The following is a 23,732-nucleotide window of genomic DNA, read 5'->3' as shown; positions in this document are numbered from 1 at the left end:
TGGTACTATTTAGTAGGCGAGGAAAAACTCAGCTCCTGACAAAGCTGAAAATAAAAACAGGTTTCATACTATTTGCCTTCTCAAAGGTCAGTGATAAGGCCCCGAGGGAAGACAAAATAATCAATATGTAAACAAGAGCATTCCAGAAGGGCTTCAGATATCATTCTTTCCCAAGCAGGAAATAAAAATCCTATCAACACCAAAGCTGTACCATATTCAGAAACACACCCTGAGAAATTCTGATCTTGCAGAATTAATAAGAACAGAAATAATCTGCAACCACACAACCACACTTAAACTGAGCGTTCATGGAAATTTAAAGGCTGGATAAATTCATTCCATTACACGTCTCCCAGATCACAGAACCACGGACAAACCTGGTTCCAAATCATGAAAAGGCCAACTTTTCATTGTTGTCACTTACCAGTGCTCTAGAAGTGATGGCAGCTAGGAGCCAGTCCCCTTCCTCGCTACTGCCCAGACCCCCCACCCAGTAAGACTGTCAGACACTAGGAAAGACCCCAACCTCCAATAACATATTCCCTAGGAGAAAGCAGGAAAGATCCCAACCTCCAATAACATATTCCCTAGTAGAAAGCATTTTCAGTTTCTTACTGGGGATCTACTGGAAGATAGGATTCAATATATGTAATTTCACTTCACCTTCAATTTTCTAATTTTCTCTGTATTTTAAAAATGGTCACTATTTTAGCATATTGTGTTTTCTGCACTCAAGTTCTGTGAAGGCGGGGACAAGGCCTGTCTTAGCCACCTCTCTATCCCCAAGTGCTTAAGAGAGTATTTGGCACAAATACACACTCAAATACAAATACATTTTTTCCAGTGAGTGCTTCTGCTGCATATTAGCTATATTTGTGACGATACATACCGCAGCACAAGGGTCAGCACATTTTTTCTGTAGAGGGCCAGATAGTAAATATTTTCACCTCTAGGTCATATGGTCTCTACTCCCAGCTACTCAACTCCGCCATAGTATGGTGAAAGCAGCTTTAGACAACACTTACACAAAAAGGCATGGCTGTGTTCCAGGAAAACCTAATTTATAAAAATTGGAGGCAGGCTGGACCTGGCCCACAGGCTAGAGTTTGCCTACCTCTGCCCTAATGGATTGGCAAACCTCATCAGTATGACAAGAAAACAAACAAGCTCCATCTCTCAGGTTATACACATTATGCTTTTTCACTACCAACATACAATATCATAAATCAGCTAAGGTAAAAGATACTAAATAAAAAGCTAAGGTAAAAAAAATACTGAAAGTGGATTATCGATAAAGTACCATGTGGTAAAATTTGAACAATATTTACACATAATAAATTGTATCTTTATCTATCATGGGAATTGTAATGATATATTAATTTATAACTGGACAAAAACTGTATTTGTTTCTAATAATCAGAAAGAAACTTACAGAATCCTCAGAGATATCAGGCCTTGAAAAGTACCTTCTTTTATTTGGTGGATCTGATTACGTTGCAAAGAACTAAAAAAAAAAAAAGAAAAATGAAAGAAAAAAGAGGAAAAAAAGAAAATTATTTTTGATTTTGAAAGATAACATTTCTTCAACTTTTTCTAAGTTTAAATACTCATTCATAAGTAACACTGATTGATCTTATTGAAAGTAAAGAGAGCTGCTACTTCCTCGTCTATAACACCAAAGGGTTAGACTAATTGGTATCCATCCCAAATTATACTGGGAATTAATGTATACTATCTAAATTCCTTAACAACCCCACTCAGGAGAGCTGGAAGACAACATGGTAAAAAAGGATCCAGGACAACACAACCATACCAAGTACTGTAGAAAAAAGGCTAGAGGAAGAAAGGGATCAGGAACGGGAGAATTAACGTCTTCCTCTCCCTTCTCCCAACCAACTGCCACCAGAGCTTATAGGTACACAGCAGGCATCCATGTTTAGTTTCCCTCAATAGCCAAGAACAGTTTTTGTTTGTTTTTTGTATATACAGCCCTCCCCCTATAATGTCTCCCAAAATGCCTCATAAGTACCTAAGAAATGCTGGTTGCATGACCATGCTGAGTGCAATTTGACATTCATTCACAGGAACACCTGATTATATGCATCTATTTCCTTAATGTTTCTAATTTCTTAATATTAAAGCCATTATTTAAAATAGGAAACGTTCAGTGAATCAACAATAAACCACAGCAAAAAGAGTAAGTCAAAGACCAACTTACATTTCTTCCAGAGCATGGCAACCATTAAAGCTTGGAAGGTCTTTTATATTGTTGTAAGACAAGTCCCTTAAAACAACAAAAAATTAACAAATTAATTTCTATGTCATCAGAACACTAAGTTAGAAGAGCTATACTCAGAAGGACTGAAAGCAGCACTAAGATCTGTAATAAAGAGAGAGCTGAAGAAAAGCCACTATTTTTTTCTAAGACTTGTAAGCTTCTAGAGTACCTCAGGGATACGGCAGGCTTACGATTTGCAAACTTCAAGTACATAGTGTTGAGTATAGACAATATAAAATATATTTAAAACATTTAAATGTTTTTTCAATTTTTAAGTAAAATTATTAAAAACATTAAGCATATAAAATTAAATATAAAAATATGGAAAATATATAAAATTACATCTAAGTGGTAGATTATGTGGTTTTTTACATTTTTATAATATTTATATTATAAACAATTTCTATGTTGTTATTTAATTATAACGCTGTGAGAGGTGGTATGCATAGCTCACATTTTCAAAAAAAATTATATTAAATCAAATACGGGGACTCAATAACTCTCAGTTAATCCCACTGCAGTGCTTCCTCAGTAGTGGTCACTATGTTTGATACTCTACAACATTTAATGATTTACTTCATCAATCAGTCACTTATTTTGTTACTATCTCTCTCCACTGAATACTTATTAACAGCTTAGTAACTTAATTGTTTGTTCTTGTGACATTTTTACATCCTTTATTTACTTTTAATTTCCAGGATAGTTTAAAGTTTTTGGAAAGCTCTATGCTTAGCTGGTTCCTGACCCAAGAAAGATTTGGGCTCTGCTTAGGTTATGGATGAAAGAGAAAGACATGGAGAGCTGACACTCCTGGGGAGTCCAGATAAGAAAAATACCAAGGAAGAGCCTAGTCTGGTTTTACTTTGTTCAAAGTAAAAGTCCCAAGATATGTGACATATATATCACCCTAAAACCAAATTGAAATAAACATTACCTACCCCGATCATGAAAACACCTGCTCATTTCCATAAAGGGAACAAATAAGACATAATTCTACCCTAAAATCAGCTAATGCAAATAGCTTATCAAAAATAAAACAATATATGTGACGCTCATAAAAGAAAAAGTATAAAAAGGGAAAAGGGACCCAACTTACAAAGTCCTAAGCATCTTTTGTTCTTGGCACAAGTTACTGGATATGCTGCTTATCTTTGTGCCTGTCAAGGTCCTGTGGAAAAACAATGTTCATCTAAGAAATGGTTCAAGCTGAGATGGTAAACAAAATGCTATTCTCACATGGAAAAAGAAACAGAAATTTGCCTATGAACTAAAGTCTGTGTATCCCACTGCCTACTTACTCCTTCAAGTCAGGCATGTAGGAAAATGGGTTAAGCTTCCATTATGGATTTCATTTTCACAGTAAGGCAGAAAAGCTTGTGACACGAGATGTTAATATTGTCCAGACAATGAGGCTGATTTCTCATGTGGACCAACAGAAAAACACTAATCCACAGCCACAGCCTGACTATAATCACCTGCAAAACCACCTCATACCCAAAACGTGCAAAGCCAACTTGGCATCCTGCCTCCCAAACCTAGCCAACCTAACTCACCATTCTGAAATGTTCTCTTCCTCCCTCCCTTTCCATGTTCCTGTCTGCAGTCAATACCAATTCCTGTGCTCTCCTCCTTTGTGGTGTGTCCAGCATATGACCCTCTCCTCATTTTTACTGCTATTATGCAGATCACGCATGGAATGCTGCAGAGAGGGGTGGAGGAATAGCAGGCCACCCAGAGGAACGCCAGTGGTGTTAAAGGTATTCATTTAGCAAGGGGATTATTCCCAGGGCCTCCTTGTGGTCCTTCCCATCTCTAGTCTCTCTCACCTTCCTCATACCACCTGCTGCCATGTACTAGACACATCCAAACTACCTTAACAGTCAAGTTTAAACTCCTGAGCCCAGTGCTTCCTGATCCCTTTTTCCTGACATCTTGGCACATGTGAAAATCATAACATTTATGTGACCTACTCTGGTAAGGCTCCTTGTGGCTGGAGACCCTTAGCCACCTCAGGCTCTTTCTGGCTATCTGGAGGGCTGAGGTCAGCAAAAGCTTGGATCCATCTGTACCCCATTCACAAACCATCCACTGGGAAGATTTGCCATAACCAAAAGTTCAGTGTTTAATGGCTGCCATTTTAAAACTGTGACCCAAATGATTTTCCAAATTTCTCCATATCACACCGCATTCCATTAAACACATGGAATTCTAGCTATATATGAGCATCTGTATGCCATCCCTGAGGAAATTTTCAGTATTCCCCATTTTACTAAATCCTGCCTTTCTAAATAAAAGCCCCAGCTCTGGGAAACCTGACAGTATTCAATTTTGAAAACATTACACCGCCTCCCTAAAGCTTTCTCCAATACTCTGTATCAACTGCCCCACTTCTGAATTCCTAAAGCACTGCTTCGCATTTGGCATTTACTTACTGCCTTATATTTTCAGTGAACTTTTCAGATAAAATATCCATATACTAGGCCATCCTCTACCTGAGCTGACTGAGCCCAAACCCAATATATATATCCATCTCCATGCATGCTATTGACAAAGAGAGATTACGGGAATCAACACAAACCCAGCATCATGGCCAAAAAGCACTGGCACCCTGCCGACAGGCCCACACGTTATATTTACACTATCCCTCTTCAAAGATCTGCACTTACAGACTCTCCAGATGGATGGTTCCAGTCAGATTGGGGAACTGCTGTACCATGCTTGCACCTCGAATGACTCTTTAAGAAATTGGGAGAGAAAACAATTTAAAATAAAAAATTTTCATGGATAATATTTTCATTTTATTTTTTAAATACTTTAAAATTAGTACTACTATACGTAAAAATAAAATCAGCTTCACTTCTTGAATGTACCTGAAACTGTGATAATTAAGCCAAGTATTCACATAAATAAGAACCATCATAAATCTTCAGAATTGTCCTTTGGACTTTCGCCCAAGGGAAAAAAAAAAAATAGAAGATTTTTGTCTTCTGGAGCTACAATAATATATTCTAGTTTTCTATTAAAGCAACTGCATAAATATTCAGGTATGTTTTAAAATTTGTATAATACTAAAAAAAATGAGTAAAAATTAAAAAATAAAATGTGTATAATACTTACAAGGAATGCAGATCAGATAAATTGTGAAATGCTGAGTTCCCCACAAAAGACAGAGGATTATCATACAAATGTCTGTAAAAATACCCAAAAAAGTAAAGTTTTCCTATGTTCACAACCCATCCAACACTACATCTATGTTCACAAAGTCCATATATCTAAAATTTCCATTCTTCATCGAGATGTCTGGCATCATACAGACATGCTTTATATGATTCTATATTAAAACAAACCTTCAGGGGTGCCTGGGTGGCTCAGTTGGTTAAGCGACTGCCTTCAGCTCAGGTCATGATCCTGGAGTCTCAGGATCGAGTCCCACATCGGGCTCCCTGCTCAGTGGGGAGTCTGCTTCTCCCTCTGACCCTCCCCCCTCTTATGCTCTCTCTCATTCTCTCTCTCTCTCTCAAATAAATAGAAAATCTTAAAAAAAAAAAAAACATTCAAAACTACTTACATAGTTCTTAAGAGTGGATTGCCATCAAATGCTCCGTCAGGGATAACAGAAATAGAATTACTATGAAATAACCTAAAGAGGGAGGAGAAAAATATTTTGAAACGCATGTCCCCTTGTGAAATAAGTTAAAACCTGAATATCTAGCCTTGTTCAGTATTCTGTGAAACACAACTGATAACAACTACATGAAAATTCCGAAAGTGTGAGGAAACTGAAGTTTCAATTCCATCTCATCCTTTCCAGGACCATTTCCTAATTCTTCTTAAACCCATGGCTTAACCTGATATCTCTCAGGTCTCTCATACACGCTGAGCGGTTGCTTTGTCAACAAAGAACTTTAGACCATGAGTGAGAATCATAAGGTGTTTTAACCTCCATATTCCTGTCACCTGCATTTAGTCCTTAAGCAATGTATTTCAGAGTATTTACTGTCAAGACATGACAGACCAGCCCCGTGATGCCATGTACATTCCTATCTCTGCCCTTGACAAAGCCAACATCTCAAATGCTCCCTTAGCAATTTCATTTATTTAAATATTTCCACCCTTTTGGGTGCCTGGGTGGCTCAGCTGGTTAAGTGATCTCAGGGTTGTGAGCCTGGGTGGCTCAGGTCATGATCTCAGGGTTGTGAGATCGAGCCCCGCATCAGGCTCTGCACTGGGCGTGGAGTCTGCTTGAGATTCTCTCTCTCCCTCTGCCCCTCCCCCGACTCATGTGCATGCGCTCTCTCTCTCTCTCTCAAATAAAATCTTTACAATAAATACACACACACACACACACACATCTACCCTTTTAACTCCAGTCAAATTCTTTCTCTTTAGCACTACCTTTTCTAATGACCCCAATTCTCAGTGAGGTCTTTTTCTGGAATGATTCATTTACCCTCTTCATTTAGCACTTATTTCTACCTAGCAATTGCTCTCTGTCTTACGTGGTCAGCCTCCCCAGTGCCACTAAGTCTCCAAGCTCCTAACTGGCAAGGACCATACATTATGGCTCTTGTTTCAGCAGTATGGAGCCGAGTACAGATATCCAGGCTCAAAACTGTCTGCGCTAACTAACATAATCCAGTCTGTATAATCAGATGTGTGTCTGTGTATTGTGATATATGCAGTGGAGCAAAGAAGTTTTCAAATCTCACTGTTGGAACATTAAGTGGTGAGTTCGAAGGATACTAAGGCATTGAGAGAGCAAAACAATACTCACAGCTCTTTTAGGCTTGGAAGGGCTTTAATAGCCTGAGGAAATTCCCCCAAGTTATTATAATTCAAGTCCCTAGAAAAAAAAGGGGGAAACATGTAAGAACACTAAAGAGTACTCACAATTTATAAGGCATTTTGGTACAAATGTATTCCTAAAAAATTATATCCTCTGGATGGGAATCTCTCCTCACCAACCATAGGGCCATTTAAAACCCTGTGGTTTACCTTACACCTTTTCATAGAATACTGAATAGAAAAAAAGAATCATAATTCATCTATGACTGTTTTAAGTTCATTTTACAAGGTTAAGGAATTCTCAATCACATATTATTGGTGCATTAAATAAACAAGTCATCTGAATGACGTTTCTCGGGAAATTCACCATAAAACAGAATTTATGGAATATCCATTTATGAATGACAATAGCCTGAAACCAAGGTTTCTGTTTGGGGTTTGGAGTGACTTCCTGAAATTCTGGCATGAGGGCAGCTGACCTCAGCCCTACTATCAGGTGGATGACCGGAGATAAGTATGAACAAGGGGAAGGACCAGGATGGCTTCCCACAATTATTGTCTTGAAGCAGGTTATAATTTGTTGAAAATGTTACATTAATTAGGAGAGAGAAAAGCCTGATCTGTACTAAAAAGTCTTAATTTTGAGTGTTTAAGTTTTAATTTCTTTTATAACCTAAATAGCATGTTGGCATATGATTATCATGGTTGATTTCAGAATGAGAGTAACATAAAATCAAAGACCCAGCTCTTTAGGCACCTATTTTGTTTTTCTTTTCTACATAGAAAGAAAAATGGCAAATAAAAATTTAGCTGGGAAGAAGAGGTTTCATTTTCATATAATTGGAAGAGTATACATAGTCTAGTATCAGAAGATCCGTCTAGTCTTCTGGTACACTGGTATTTATATACTTAGTAAAGGGGAACTGAGCTGGGAACTATCTTCCTCAAGAGCTTCAACCTTCAAATAGCCATTGATGTTCCCTATCCTTTGGTTGTCTAGACAAGAAAGTAGATTAATAAAGAACTAAAAGATTTTAAGTCTTCTCATTAACTGACAGCTAACCAGAATAGTCACTTCAACAAAATATTACAAACCCTGAGCATTCCCAAATATTACTAACCCAACTAATTAATTGGGACATTTTCTGAATTATTTATTATACCACAATAGCAAATACTATAAATCTTCTAATAAAGAGCCTACTCTTAATTACACGTAGCTGCATGATGTCTTTTGCTCAGTGGTGCCATGTGCAGTTGAAACAGCCAGTATTCCCAAATACTTTAAGTAGTAGAAATAACAATAAAAGTATCCTAGGCAAAATGGAAAAGTTTATTTCATTTAGCATATAAGAATGCAGAGAAAATATTTAAACCTAGGGTTAATAATTCGGTAAGGCAAATGAAATCATGGAAAAAAACAAAAAAAGATTTTTTTCCCCAGAATTAATTTTATAAGGCTCAATGTTCCAAAACTGTCTGTCATACATTTTAACAATACCAAAATTTTTGAGAAAGTAGACAGACAGCCCGGCAGATCGAGCCGCATTTTACACGTACTTTTGAAAGAAATATGAAGTCTAAACTTGTGCACAATTTTTAGCCATAAACCGAGATTAGTATTCCCAACTGTGTTATTTGATGGCAAGAATTTAGTCATGTATTTAAGCCAAATAATAGTGAATTGAACTCAAGACCATTATTTTTCCCTTTTCTGCAAGGAAATACAAAATTGCATCAATATCACAACGTAACCATCTGAAATACAAATCAACTTACAAGGTCTCCAGGTTATCTAGTCCATCGAAACAGTGCTGACCCAAGTTTTTAATTTTATTGTTATGAAGATGCCTATGGAAAAAAGCATCGAAATGACTTTTATATCACCCAACAGCAACTATTATAATGTTTTATGTGTCTAAATTGTCTTTTAAAGGAACCATGTAGTTAAACATTTCAGCCTTTAGACTAATGGACAACAAATAGCACGTATCTCTTGATCTAGGCTACACAGACTCGGATTCACTGGACATGGAATGCCAACGGAAAAGGAAAGGATCTCTCGTGGAAAAATGGTATGCACATTGAAGATTCTTTACTATTTACCCATATCAGAAGAAAAGCTCTGGTGAGCCTTTCACTCTGTGAAGTGACATTTTTGGTGAGCTCCCCCTATGAGGAGGTGAGGGAACCAGCATGGAGGGAAGCGCATCACCTTATACCAGTGAGAGTGAGTAACAGATTTTAAAAGAAATGCCATTTTTTTATGTCCAAGTTTTCAAAGATTAAAACACAGAGAATCATATACTCTTTGAGCAGACAAATTGGTCAAAACATGAAATATCACTGAAACTTATTCTCTGTGAGCTCCTAAAACAATGCCCCTTCTTTTAACACCGAATGCATTGCTGGTACACAAGTAAAAGCTGTCCAAATATTTGCTGAGTGTCCCAATTTCTTCTTATGATTACAAAAGGCCACATATCTTAGAAAGATTCAACAGTGATTGGATGTTAATTTTTTAATTATCCTATCTTGTATTTTAAAAAGTCAGCACATTTAATTTTGTTAAAAAAAAAAAAAAGGCAACTCCCCCAAACAGGTATCTCTTCGGAAGCATAATCAAAAGTGTGGTACTTTCATAATAATTTGTCACAAGAAATCTGCTTTTGCCCTCTAATTCACACAGATATATGGTATTTAAAGGGACGGATACTTACAGAACTACCAGGCTTGAAAGATTGGTAAATGCATAGTCAGGGATGCTTGAGATTTTGTTGAGAGCCAAGGTCAGCGCCTGCAGAGTCGGCAGATTGCTAAGGGGGTGCACGGGCACCTCCGTCAAGCTGTTGTCATCCAGCCACAGATGTCGTAACTGAGCGAGCCCCTCAAAACTGTCCTCGGGGACTGAGGTAATATGGTTGGCATCCAAACGCCTGACAGAAACAGAAACAACCATGTTCAGGAACGAATTCTAGCAGAATGAGCCAAATCACACACAACTCTCAGTTTTCAAAACAGAAAGGAGTTACAAAAATAACCAGTCATGGCAGTCCTTATGTCTTCAATTTCTCTAGAAAGTCTCATAAACTCTAACAACTTTACTAAGATCATAGTGTGGAAGTCCGTTCTTTCCCTTCCTACATAACAAAGGGATGAATGCAAATCTCAATCTCTCAAGAATCTTTGACTAAGAGTAACTATAGCAAAACGATTTTTTTTTTTTTAAAAAAAGAAAACTCTCAGAAAGTTCAAGCTAGAATTTTATGTTTCAGAATCTATTTAAATCAAAAGTACAAAACAAGAGAAGAAACTAAGCTGAGTAAATAAGCTACTGTCCTTAAAATTTTACATCACAACTAATATCTGATATTAAATTTAACCGCTATTTTGACTTGGAACTGAAGGGGAAAAAATAAGGAAATATTTACCCCCAAAAACTGTTTACAGCAAGAGATTATTAACAATCCTTCTTACACCACCAGGCAAGTTAAAACTATAGGTGTCATGTACTGGTCAAATAACCTTCTCCTCTTCTCTTAGCACCAAGTTCAAAATTAACAGTTACTAAGAAAAGACAAACTGTCCACAGGAAAAACTAAACAGCTACTCTGGTCAATGTTATTGTGGCCTTAGGGTTTCTTTTAATTTTTCCCAAAATTCTGGAATTAAAGACACCTTGCTAATAGGATTACTCATACTTAAAATTAAGTCCCCATCTAAAAATCTGGAAAATCATGTCCTAAGTATTATTGTCGGTGTAATTGGGCATAATTGTTGGAATAATCCCTTTTTGACACAAAAACAACCTGATATCAATATGATGAAGGCCAGGCAAATCACAACTGTCTTCATGAATCCCTTGATGATATAGCTTCACTACTTAAATTCAAACCTTCCAGGTGTGGACTTCTTTGGTGAAAATCAGGGAACACAAAAAACGTGAAAAGTCAAAATGACAGCATATTTTTAAAGACATGGATTTTGGCAGCTGTCGAGTTCAGGAATTTCTGACTTTTAGAGGGGTGCTTATGCCTTCTGCTGCCTTATGCGGCTCCAGCTTCAGGCCTGCCATAATTGCCCCTTTCCCCTCCAGGCAAATGCTGAGCCCTGCACCCAACCACCTGCTCCAGCCTCAGATTAGCAGGGGTTAAAGACCCTTGGTCCTGGTGAGAATCTGATGGTAGCTTCTTTTTGATAAAGTCGAGATAAGCACTAAAAAGGACGGCACAGGGAACTGAGCAGCTAACTTAAGAATTCATTTAGGAACAGACATTTTTAGGCTGTTTATTCCTTAGACTCTCTAGCACCCACCCCTGAGAAGAGACAGGCATCCTTTATATACAGACTGGCAAAGTCCTGGCTATGGAGCTGCTTAGGAGATTTGCTTTAATGTGTGGATAGTATTCTCTCTCTCTCCCTCCTCTCTCTCTCTCTCTCTCTCTTTCACAAACACACACACACATGCATACAATTCACAATCTTGAGGAACTTCCACTCAGGGAAAGAGAGACACTGGACATATCATCAACCATATAATGTAACTAAATGTTTAATGCAATTAAATTCTACTTGTAGTTGATTTAATTATCTGCAATTTATTCAACACATCTAAACTGAGCATCTTGTTAGGCACAAAAGATAAAAATGGTGAACACATACATGTGGCCTATCCTCATGAGACTGACATTCTAATGGAGAATGACCCACAATATAATACACTTTAAAAGTGATTAACACATGAACTTAAGAAGTGCTATGAAATAAACAGGGTCCTGAGATAAAGACTAACAGGGACTAAGGGGGAAGGGTAGCTACTTAAAATGCACTGGTCAGGAAAAGCATCTCTAAAAAGCTGCTATTCAAACTGAAATCCAGAGGGCAGAGATTCAACAGAAACCAGTGCGGTGTGGTCCCAGCAACTCCCAGAAGATCAGAGTGATCAGAACACAGGAGGAAGGTGTGGAGGGTCCAGGGAGACATAGGGGATGCAAATAGGGACCAAGTTATATAGACCTGGTAGTCCAGGCAAGGGGTTTGGATTTGTACCTTAATTGTACAAATTGAAGTTCCTTTCCAGTTTCTCAGCATTAGAGCAGTTCAAAAGTTTAAATTGCTTATGTTATCTTATTGATGATAATGTGCATTCATATTCAACAAAATAATGAGCAAGGCTCACCCACATATGCACACAAAACTCTACTGAAATTAAGCCCTCTCTATAAAAGTGTTTCATTAAGATGTGGTAAAATACTATAAAGATAGCCATCTGTACCTTTTAAGCATAATTTCAGTATTATATACACCACTTATGCTCCTGCAGAATTCTGTACCATGTACTCATAGAAAAGAGATGGCCTTAGATTAGGGCAAGATATCCAGGCAAGTTTTGAGCTAAGATAGTAATGAAACTATCTTCTATGCAAAATAGTAATACAACAATAAACACACAATTTCCCCTGTGCTAAAAATTTTCCCAAATTGTAAAGTCACCCATAAGTAAGAGATCAAAAGGAAGAACTCTGGAAAAATGAGACACTTAAATAAGAAGCTAAATGAGGCAAAGGATTTGTGGTGACTCAGTGGTTAATCCTTACACCTCAATTCACATGCGGATGTTGGGGGCACACTCACAAATGTAAAGAGTTTGCCCCTACACCAAGATGAATGTTTCACGGAGAAACTGTCTTAGAATTACGGCTTTGTACCAATAACCTACACATTTAATATTCATCCTAACTAAGAGACCAAGAAAATACTATCACTGGTTCAGTAGATGCATGAATAGCATCAGATACCTCACATGTGGGTAGATAACGTGGGCTTGTTTAATGTAATGTACCCTTGAAATGCCACCCGGCAAGAAAGAACTATTACTTTAAGTGTACTTTAGTTGTTAAAGGCTAACATTGTATTAACTGAATTCCCTTACTATTTTTGTCTTTAAAATGTGCTTCTATTCCCTATTCTCAAAAGCCTGTTTTATATCTTACTGAGACTCAAGATACTTTTTTTCTTGCCCTAAATGAAATTACAATAACAAATAATCCCATATGCAGATTTTACTGATGAATGTCTGTTATCAACATGTTCTATTCTGTGTAATCAAAAGCTTTCCCTTTTTCTCTCTACTTCTAACTTACCAGTAATGTATACATAATAGTGTTATATTTTGTTACCAGTATAAATTGTTAAGATAATACATTATTGTGGAAAACCTAGGAAATTTAGTCTTTGAAATAGTCCTTTACCATTCAATAGAAGTGTGATCTAATTTAAGGGAAAAAGAATCCAGTGGAGCAAATCCTGACATGTCATTTTAATAGCCTGTTCAGATAATGCTTTAGCCATTTTCGTGGCTTTGTGGAAGGCTGTTGTGCTACCTTTGTACTAACATTGACAATTCACTTTCAGGTTTTATAGTCATCCTCACACACTTGGCATCAAACCACTTCTGGTCAATTTCAACCCCAAACGAACTTTGCTCCTTATAAGCACTACTTCAGAACCACAAGGAAATCTTTCTTGTAATTCGGGTCTGAAGATCAGATTTGCAAACTGAACTCAAGTGCCGATAAGACTGTTTTACACCTTGACAGAATTTCAACTGTATCTAACTTGACTGCTACACCCACTATGCTAACAAACCCATGTACATTTCCTTCTTAAGCAAAACAGGCCTGACACTTAGCTCCTTGTGTTTCTGATGCAGATAAAAACATCCCAATGCCCTTTTTAAAAAAAATGGTTTGCTTTGACTCCTCTCAACCCCCATCCCCACCCCCATCCCAATTTTGGAGGTAATTTAAACTATGCAATTCGCTCCATGAGTGATGAGCACAACATGCTTTTTTAAAATATTATGTAAGAGGGAGAAACCTGTGAAAAACACTTTAAATCATCTGAATTATCAATAAATGTCATGTGGACTTTAATGTGCTTATTGACCACAATCTATTTGTATGTTTTCTTGGTAGTTTTTCTGTTCTAAAACTCAAAGATTTTAGCTTTGTTTTTTCAACCTTCCAACTAGACAAAAGGACTGAATATTTTGATCATTTTAGTCTTGGGAAATGAGAACAATTCTGTACTAAGTTCTTGAAGTAAAATGAATTCTGAAGAAGCACAAGAAAATGACTATTTAAAATATCTAATGAATTTGGCTCTGAGAGAGGTAAAATGGCTCCCTCTGTGTACATCTGTCCAAGGTCAGAAAGTGTGTAGAGGTGACACAGTCACATGTCTGTGAAGGAACTCATTCCAGTTGATACACTGAAGGAGTCTACTCAGAGTCTACTCAAATAGTTACGGCAAATAATGAATCCTATGTTCCACAACTTGGCATTGTGGCAAAATTAGCTATTTATAATATATTTCTACCTTAAATTAAACTTCTATTTAAACTAGAAATTAGGGACTTCTGGGTGGCTCAGTCAGTTAAGCATCTGCCTTTGGCTCAGGTCATGATCCCAGAGTCCCAGGATTGAGCCCTGCATCTGGCTCCTCACTCAGCGGAGAGCCTGCTTCTCCCTCTGCCACTCCCCCTGCTTGTGCTCTCTCTGTCAAATAAATAAATAAAATCTTTAAAAAAATGGTTTTAGGGGCGCCTGGGTGGCTCAGTCGTTAGGCATCTGCCTTCAGCTCAGGTCATGGTCCCAGGGTCCTGGGATCAAGCCCCGCATCGGGCTCCATGGGAAGCCTGCTTCTCCCTCTCCCACTCCCTCTGCATGTGTTCCCTCTCTCGCCGTCTCTCTCTGTCAAATAAATAAATAAAACCTTTAAAAAAAATGGTTTTATATCAGCAAGCAGAGACAAGCAATTCAACCATTTTCAATCAAGTTTTCTACTATAGGCGTTTCCTACAAAAGCATACATTTAAAGTTATTTCAAAGGGCAATAAAAAAAAAAAACATATGGGACAGATTAGATTACACAGCTACATGATATAGTTAAAACCTAATTTTGTAATCCAGAACATATACATGTGCTAACTATTACAATTTTTTATTCAGAGTGATTCTCAAAATTTTCATGCACATGAGAATTTCCTGGGGAAATTTTTAAAAATATAGCTTGCTAGATCTTCCCTTTACAGAGAAAATACCATTACTTCTAGGATATGGCCTACGGGTCTGCATTGCAGGTGGTCAAAGTGCCACACATTCACAAACTACACCTTCCTCCCCCTGTATTTGGAATTAGGACATGAGCTGAAACAATATACATTGGTATTTGTTATTCTAGTAGAATGACAAACTAACCAAGTTCCTTGTTTTAAAGAATGCTTTTTCAAAAAAAGTAAAATAAAAGAAAGAATACTTTTTCATTACTTTCAAACATTCCCATCACCTAGTTATGTAAATTGGGTAAACTAAAAATCAGAAGAAAGCACTGATAAAATATATCATTATTACTATTAGTAGATTCCACAAATGTTTCTTGAACACCTACTGCATGTCAGATATTGTTACAAGTGCTTTTCATGCATTCAAGTATATGGCAAGTAATGAGCATACTACTGTATGGAGAATTTTAAATAACTTGAACGACTTCACACAGCTAGGAAGTGGCAAAGTGGGGATCCCAAACCAGACAAGCCTGATAAATACGCTAACAGTGTTTCTTAATCTTGGCAAAAAGCAAATTGTAATAACCACATGCATCAGTTCAGTGCTTCTTACTCTTTTTCCGGAAGAGACAGAGGAACTGGATCTTCCAATCCCAAAGATGAGAAAAACTAAAGTTGTAGTCCTAACAGCACTAGTTTATAACATTCATTCTAGTCATTAACAAATATGTTTATTTAATATAAAAATTGGTTGTTTCTTCAAAATCTTCCATGGATTTTTCATGGCCCCGGTGATAGCACCGGCCCCGCCGGAGGGGGAAGGGAGGTATGGGGTTTGTGTATCAAAACAGTGGAAGCAGTGACCACTGTCCTCCAGGTTCATATACACGCATATACACACACACACACACACACACACACACACACACGAAAGAATGCAAAAAAGGACAAAGTGAAGTGATATATGAAAAACTTTTGGGGTGCTTGGGTGGCTCAGTTGGTTGAGCGTATGACTCTTGATTTCGGCTCAGGTCACGATCTGCAGGTTGTGAGACGGAGCCTCTTGTAGGGCTCCGGGCTCAGTGGAGAGTCCACTTGGGCTTCTCTCTCTCCCTCTCCCTCTGCCTCTGCCCCTCCCCCTACTCACTCTCACTGCTCGCCCTCTCTCTCTCTTCCTAAAATAAATAAATCTTAAAAAAAAAAACACCTTTTGAAATTAATAAAAACCAAGCATCTGAACATGGTAAAAACCAAGAATTGAAATCTTGAACACTCCACATAAAACCAAACTCTCCTCAAAAAGAAAAACTTGGGAAGAAGGCAGTACAAGAGACCAAGTTACCACCCCCACTGTGAGTTCAAGGTCCACAGATGAGGAATTATAATCACTCTGTTCTGATTATCATTACCGCCTAATCAGAAACCTCTCTGTAACTGTGACCATCATGGCATAAGACACTAGAACTTCTGTACACACATAACTCTGGTTCTAAAGAGGTGAAGATCACCTGCCATATAAAAGCTCCTGGAATTATACCTAGCCGTGTATGCTTGTGACTTTTCTCCCAGCATCTGAGACAAGAGAGGGAGTAAACTGAACCACCTCCTTCTCTCTCACCAAAGGGCATTTTGATAACAGCACCTGGCCATCTCCAATTTTATCCCAGATGAGAGATTAAATCTCCCCTTTTCCTGGGCTTCCAGTTCTTTACACATTTAGCAGCCAGAGTGGTCTACTAATGATTCAAGAATACAGAAAACCAAAAAGCTACTTACAAAGACTGCAAAGCACTCAGTCCTCGAATGGCTTCACTGGGTACTGTTTTCAACTGATTGTTTTGCAGGGTTCTGGAAGGAAATTTTTGGTTAGTGAATAACAAGCAATTGTTACTATTTTTTCTTAGAAGAATTCAGAGCCATTTCTATCCAAAAAATATTTCCAATGGCAGGAAAGGGGGAGAGATCAAGGTGGAGAGCACCCAAGGAAAGAAAACTGCAAAAAAGCAAGAAGCATTTGCTATAAATCCAGAAATGAAACCTAAGCTGCTATCCCTAAGCCATCTCTTCACACAGACCTCCTGGTAATGTACATTTCCAGGGGTGTTTCACTCTCAGGAATTAAGGCACCCTAATTAATGTTCGTCACCCTAGGGACTGTTAATTAGGAAGCATAGCAAGTTAACTGAGAGGTATAACAAGCAAACCTGTTGGAATCCCTAGTGCCTTTTCAAATTGGAATAAAGCAGAGCCCAGAAATATGGGCATTAGGCGAGCCAATTCTTCCAAGAAGACAGCAGACCCTGAGGTCTTAAGGAGCAGCGGACATGCCCTCAGTGAATGGAGGGGCAGAGCAGAAAGGAGCTGTAGAACAGAGGCATAGATCAGTACTAAAAATGAAATCTTTATTATTTTTGCCTAAAGCCATTTCTAGTCATATTAATAAAATGACTTCTTGACATGAATCATAACCACAGAATGGAGTGGTAAAAGCCACGTATAACTCCCTGACCCAGAGAAGTCTGGTGACTTGCAGAGGGTTACCCAGCAAAGTAGTGGCAGAAATGGGGCTGGCAGTCAGTTTACCTGTTCCCCTAATCTGCCATAGTCCAAACCCCTAAACCACTGCCAGGAATTTATTTCCTGGTCCCTCACAGATTCTCTAAATTATAGGCATCTTAATTTCTTTTAGCTTTAAAATGATTTTAACATTTTGAGCTTTTGTAAGCCTTTTTTCCCTTTAAATCAGCTAATTCGAAGTTCTTACAGCTATACAATAAGTAGAAACAAAACTCTACCAGTAGAGCTTAAATATGATTTTGATTCAATCCATTAGCCCCACAAAAAGCCTAATACATTCAACTGTAATGCACTGAAGGTCAGAACACCTATTATTTAGAGTTTTAACTTTTGTTATCTAGACCCAAGGTTGCCTAAATCAACCCTCGCCTCCCACACTACCCATTGGCCACTCCTTAAATCTTTTTAATCCTGAACTAAAAGAAACTGTGCTTACCCTAGCTCCAAGCATGTTGACTATGCAAAAAGAAAATACACAGCCAGCTGTGAAACTCTAAAATTGCATTACTTACAGAACTTTGAGTTCTTTCAACCCAGACAAGGCCTTTGGGTGGATAAAAGAAAGGTCGTTGCCAGCCAATCGTCTAGGGGGAAAAAAAGTAGCAAGAAAAAAAAAAAAAAGTAATTTAGGCTCTTAAAAATTCAGAACTCACAATAAACTAATCTGTGATTAAGGATCTATGTTAAACATTTCTCAAGTCTATCTGACATTAAACATGGACTTAAACCTTTGCTAAAGCAATCCCAAGATTCTTCCAATGAGATAAATGTCTCTAGAATTTTTTTTTAAACTCCCAATACAATAATTCAAACAGGCACATTTTTATTCTGGTGAGGTCAAGCAAGCCAAAACACATTAAACCAAATTAAGTTTGCTATTCATGGTCACTCTCTGCAGCTTGCAGTGTTTTCCAAGTGCCTCATAAATACAGACCACTGGTCAGCAGGCAGGAGTGTTTATACCGTTCAGAGCAAACCAGTCTGTTAAGGAGGAATGCCTTCTGGAGGCAAGTCAGCCTGTTATCTCTCCATTACCAAGGGCGGCATTTTCTGTGCAAAAGGGAAGCAAAAAGTGAAAGTCACTGTAAGCATAATTTTCCAAGCAAAGGCATGTGTGTGTATATACACACACACATACATATACATGTGTATATATATGCACACACACACACACACACATATACAAACAGGTGAACTGAAGGAAGGTTTCCAAGCACTGACGCAGAAATGACAGCTGTGTGCCCATATGTTAAACACAGGACTGTCCCAGTTTCCTGGTTTCACCAGGGGTACTCTCTCAAGCAACAAGATTTTGTATCTGTAATTTTTTTTTAATGCTCTCTCCCTCCTTGTTTCTTAGGATTGCATAGTCATCAAGTCATATTAATTCCTCCTTTAAAGGTTCTTTTTTCATCCCTTTCTCTTCTCTCTGCAAGTACCCTGCACCCTGGAGCCTTATTCATCAATTCACTCATTCACTAAAAGTTTCATTCATTCATTAACAAATAGGAGTGTCTACTAAGCGCCAGGCATAGGACATCCTCTTCTTAGACTTCTGCTCCCCACCCCACCTTCCTCTTATTACGCTCCTCTTATACACCCTGATTTTAGGGACACAAGGAAAGCTCCTTCATTTGAAGTCACTGAGGTCTGAAACTCTACCATTCAGATGCATCATTTTCTCTGGAACTCTTTGTCCCAGTTAAAATGCAAATAGCCCTGGAAAGGACAATATTTGATCCTTACCTATCATTAACATAGAAATGTGCCCTGAAGGTGTGTATGGGAGGGGGGATGTAGGATGCAGGTGGAGAACCAGAGGACTCAGAAACCAAGAATGAGTATATAGAATTATTTCTTCAGTAGCAAAGATCACAACACTGACTTCTCAGGCAACACCACAGGTGTAACACAGGGTTTATGCCCCTAAATGAAATTCCTCCTAAAAAGCCCTCTCACCACACACTTTGATCTCACAAGGCACCCTAACACCTTTCAAGCCTTCCCAAAATCCGGCCTCAAAATAGCTTACTTTGTACCACCAGTCTCTTGGCTTTTTACCTCCTAGGGCTCACCATATGTAAAATGAGGGATTGGAAAAGGCAGTTTTAATACCTCCTGAGGGTTAAAAATATTTAAAACTATTTCTCCTTAGCGATCCTCTAGGTTCTAGACTAGACAGTGTCACCACTTGTCTTTAAATGCTTCACCTCACAACCTCACCTTCACTCCTTGAATACTCAACTCCAGCATTACTTCCCATGAAGACTTCAGTTCTCATGAACATGCCTCATGTGTAAATTACTAGAACTCATAATTAACCACAGGCTACATTCTATTAGTTGTTTCTTGCGCATTAGTCTTGTAGGTCAAGTACAAACAGTGCCCAGAACAGGGCATGCATCTCACAACTCTGTTATTACCCACCAACGTGTCAACTCATTAGTCAGAAACTTTTTTCTCACAATTTCCCCCTCGAAAATGCTCGCCATTCCAATGCCATAGCATCCCACAGTCTACCTTAGTGCAGGCTCGGTGCAAGCTCTCTCAGGGGCCTTTCTATGCCAGATTCACTAAGATTCAATTGATAATGCTGACAGCTGAAATGGGAGTGTTTAAAAGATCACATTTTAAAAAATCAAATTGTTAAAAAAAAAAATCGAATTCTACCATAAGGGGCAATAGCCCTCTCCCCCGCAGGGCTGCAAGTAATCAGGTGACTATGACTGTTCTTCCAAGTTATCTGAAAGATGTGCCTTAAAGTCTAGGGTGCCTGGCTGGTTCAGTCGGTAGAGCATGTGATTCTTGATCTCTGGGTTATAAGTTCTAGGCCCCTGATGGGTGTAGAGATTACTCAAAAATAAAATCTTAAAAGAAAAGGGGGAGGGTACCTGGCTGGCTCAGTTGGAAGGGCAAGCAACTCTTGATCTCAGGGTTGTAAGTTTGAGCCCCACATTGGACGTAGAGATTACTTAAAAAGAAAATCTTTTAAAAAAGAAGGATTAAAAAAAAGCGCTCAGGTCTACTAAAAGACAAACACTATAAACAGACTGAAATTGTTGTAGGATTCTTTTTTTTTTTTTTAATTTAGTTATTTGTCAGAGAGATAGAGAGAGAGCACAAGCAGGGGGAGCAGCAGGCAGAGGGAGAAGCAGACTCCCTGCTGAGCAAGAAGCCCGATGCGGGGCTTGATCCCAGGACCCTGCGATCATGACCTGAGCCAAAGGCAGACGCTTAACCGACTGAGCCACCCAGGCATCCCTTGTTGTAGGATTCTTAATTTTTTGTCTCTAATATTAGTTTTTAATGTCCCCATATCTATGGGCTTTCCTTGAGGAGTTCAATTTATTATACTAGGGCTCATGAAAGAAGAGTATTTTATAAAATAACAAAGGAAGTGACAAAATGTAGAGCGCCTGATTACCTATACTTGTCAACAGAAGAGAGTGTTTAACCACATTAGCCAAGATATATTTGCTGCCTTTTCCCAAATCTCTGCCCCCTTTATAAGCCAAGGGAAAACTAAAGTAACCTAACTTCAAAAAGTATCCTCTCTTTCTCCACTACTTATTGTTCATAGAAATAACCAAATGAGCTCTCTGCATACAATTTCTCCTGAAATACAAGCCCACTATCTGGAGAAATAAACACTTGGAGGATGCAGCGGATGGTGATAATGCAGAGTAAGAAGGCACACTACCATACACTACTGCGATTATTTCGTTTCTTACTAGAATAAACATATCATGTGGAGCCTTTAGGAATGCATCAACCCATGCTTCCCAAGCTGCTGTGTTCATGATTAATAAACACAACAGCTTGGAAAAGGCTCTACAGATCCAGCAATCGCACGGCCCAAAGTCTCATCCCATTTTGCTTCTTACATGAACCTGTATTTCTTATTGGAGATGCTGGGGATGCTTCACATCCAAAACCTCAGATCCAGAAGAGAGCAAAGTGAATAAGTAACAGGGTTAGGGACAAAGTTCCAAAAACTCTGAAAGAAAAGAAACCTATGTAATGAGCCCGCAGTAGTTGCAGGCACCGAGATACATGGTTTACAGACCTTCTTCCATTTTAATCATCTCGTTGCTACGGCCCCGCTTCTCTGAGTCCCTGAGAGGCTGGGTGGCATAAGGCACACAGAAGGGAAATGGAGGAGCCAAAATTCCAGTTCTTGCCTGGCTAGCTTCAATGCTTATTCACGTCAGTGCCTCTGGTGTGTCACCAAGAGGCTGGGAAATAATTCCCAGAGAGGTGGAACAGAGTGGACTTGGGCAATAGCCTTGTTCTGAGTACCAACAGCTCCCCCCGAGTAGACTGGAGCTCACAAGCAGGGACAATGGCATTAGGAGCTCAGAACTGCAACTATGGAGGAATTTCCAACAGACCAACAGTGCCATCCTTTTCCACAGTAGTGGGAAAGGGGGTAAGGATGGGATCCCTGAGTGCCCCCAGGGTGAGGGCAGGCCCTAAACCACTGGGACTTTACTTAGGACATAGAGTATTCTTGGTTGTGCTTCTTTTAAAGCATCTCTCATGGAAAAAGAGGTGGCTGGTCCTGAGGAAGGGTCCCCAGTTGTCCTCTACTAGCAAAGACCAGCCACTTCCAATTTTATACCTGGGTTTGGCTGTGCTAGACCCAACAGTTTTCTCAGTCTCACTTCATGAGGATGTACTGGCTGGCCCCAGAAAACCTTTTCATTTTGCTAAATGAGGATATATAGATATCTACTATTACTGTTCTTCCAATGGCTGTGAAGACCTAAGGGGGAAATAATCATTAGTGTAAGAACAGAAAGGTGAACAAGGTATAACTTCCTGTGTGCTAAGGGTACAGGGTCCCAGGCATCACTTCTTTCTCATCTATACCCTGTAGTTCCTGTCTCCAAAGACCAAGAGCCTCCTTGCAAGGTTTCAACCCATTCAATCTTTTGCTCTTCCTGCTGTCACCTGAGCTTAAGCCCTCAATTCCCCTCCACCTTCCACCGGCTTACTGCCATGAACCTCCACAAGACTCCTGCCTCAACCACTTAATTATAATACTATAAGAGCTAAATCTTAAAAAAGCACAACCCTGAGCATTTTCCCAAAGCTTTTTTCCACTGCTGACTTAGCTGGAACTTCATTACGGATCCTCTCTTCCTTTCTTACCTGATTCCGCAACGTTCCCTGTGTCCTACAGTTTAGCACACCATGCTTTTCCACCGTTCTTTGCTCATAACACTTCCTTCGCCTGAAATACTCTGACTCCAGTCTCTGCCAAGTGAATCATTACTCATCATTACTATCCAAGTTGGATACTACCACAAGTATGAAACCATCATGGTATCAGCTTCCTCTGATTCCACTGGTACTTAGACAAAGCTCTCATCGGGCACATCTTCTTTTGCCTCTAGTCACTACAAACTTGTCACATCTCCTTAAGTTGTATGATATGTCCCTTATGGGCAGAGACCAAGTCATATTCATTTTGTATTCTCTTGCGTGGGACCTTATGTATAGCAGACACTTGGTATTTGCTGTAATGCCTCAGCTAAGCCCTGGTAGGAGTCTGGATTCGACTGCTACTAAAAGAGTGGGGAAAGCTTACTGTTTATCTCTTCTTTTCTGCATGTTTTCTCCTCTTGTTTCATTTCTGCTCCCCTACTGCCCTTCACTCTCCTAACAAGAAAGAACTACTTGGCTAGATCTTAAAGTGCTATGGCAACAATTTTCTTTCTTAACATCTGCCGAGAGTACATTTTCTTAGGGAAGGGTAGGGGGTGGACCTTAAACACGGGAACACCAATCCACTGGTCAACAGTATTATCGCAACACACTCTGGGTTGTGCACATGATCACACAAAATTAAAACAAGTCTAGCAGGACTTCAAATGGGGACACAGTCTACCTCAAGGCAACTCCTATTTATTCTGCTTGTTACAACAGTCTCGGAAGCAGAGAGAGCAAAGACAGGGAGGGGAGAGACAGAGAGCGGGTGGAGGAGAGGGAAAGGGCAAGCCATTAGACTTCCGCTCTCCC

At 39.0% G+C, this 23,732-nt stretch overlaps 1 protein-coding gene across 1 annotated transcript in view; it reads right to left on the bottom strand.

Annotated features, from left to right (window-relative positions):
- The window catches only part of LGR4 (leucine rich repeat containing G protein-coupled receptor 4), a 100,413-nt gene that overhangs the window by 7,886 nt on the left and 68,795 nt on the right, over positions 1-23,732 (bottom strand). Inside the window, exons 3-13 of the mRNA XM_036109490.2 lie at positions 18,221-18,292; positions 16,908-16,979; positions 9,784-9,999; positions 8,843-8,914; positions 7,053-7,121; positions 5,847-5,918; positions 5,396-5,467; positions 4,945-5,013; positions 3,375-3,446; positions 2,219-2,284; positions 1,433-1,504 (exon numbers count right to left, since the gene is read on the bottom strand). Coding sequence (XP_035965383.2) covers positions 1,433-1,504; positions 2,219-2,284; positions 3,375-3,446; positions 4,945-5,013; positions 5,396-5,467; positions 5,847-5,918; positions 7,053-7,121; positions 8,843-8,914; positions 9,784-9,999; positions 16,908-16,979; positions 18,221-18,292 — 924 coding nt within the window. The remainder of the gene's footprint in view (positions 1-1,432; positions 1,505-2,218; positions 2,285-3,374; positions 3,447-4,944; positions 5,014-5,395; positions 5,468-5,846; positions 5,919-7,052; positions 7,122-8,842; positions 8,915-9,783; positions 10,000-16,907; positions 16,980-18,220; positions 18,293-23,732) is intronic.

Source organism: Halichoerus grypus, chromosome 11, assembly GCF_964656455.1.
Source record: "Halichoerus grypus chromosome 11, mHalGry1.hap1.1, whole genome shotgun sequence".
Taxonomy (NCBI): Eukaryota; Metazoa; Chordata; class Mammalia; order Carnivora; family Phocidae; genus Halichoerus; species Halichoerus grypus.
Note: the sequence above shows the minus strand (reverse complement) of the source record. Positions and strands in the feature narration are given on the sequence as shown.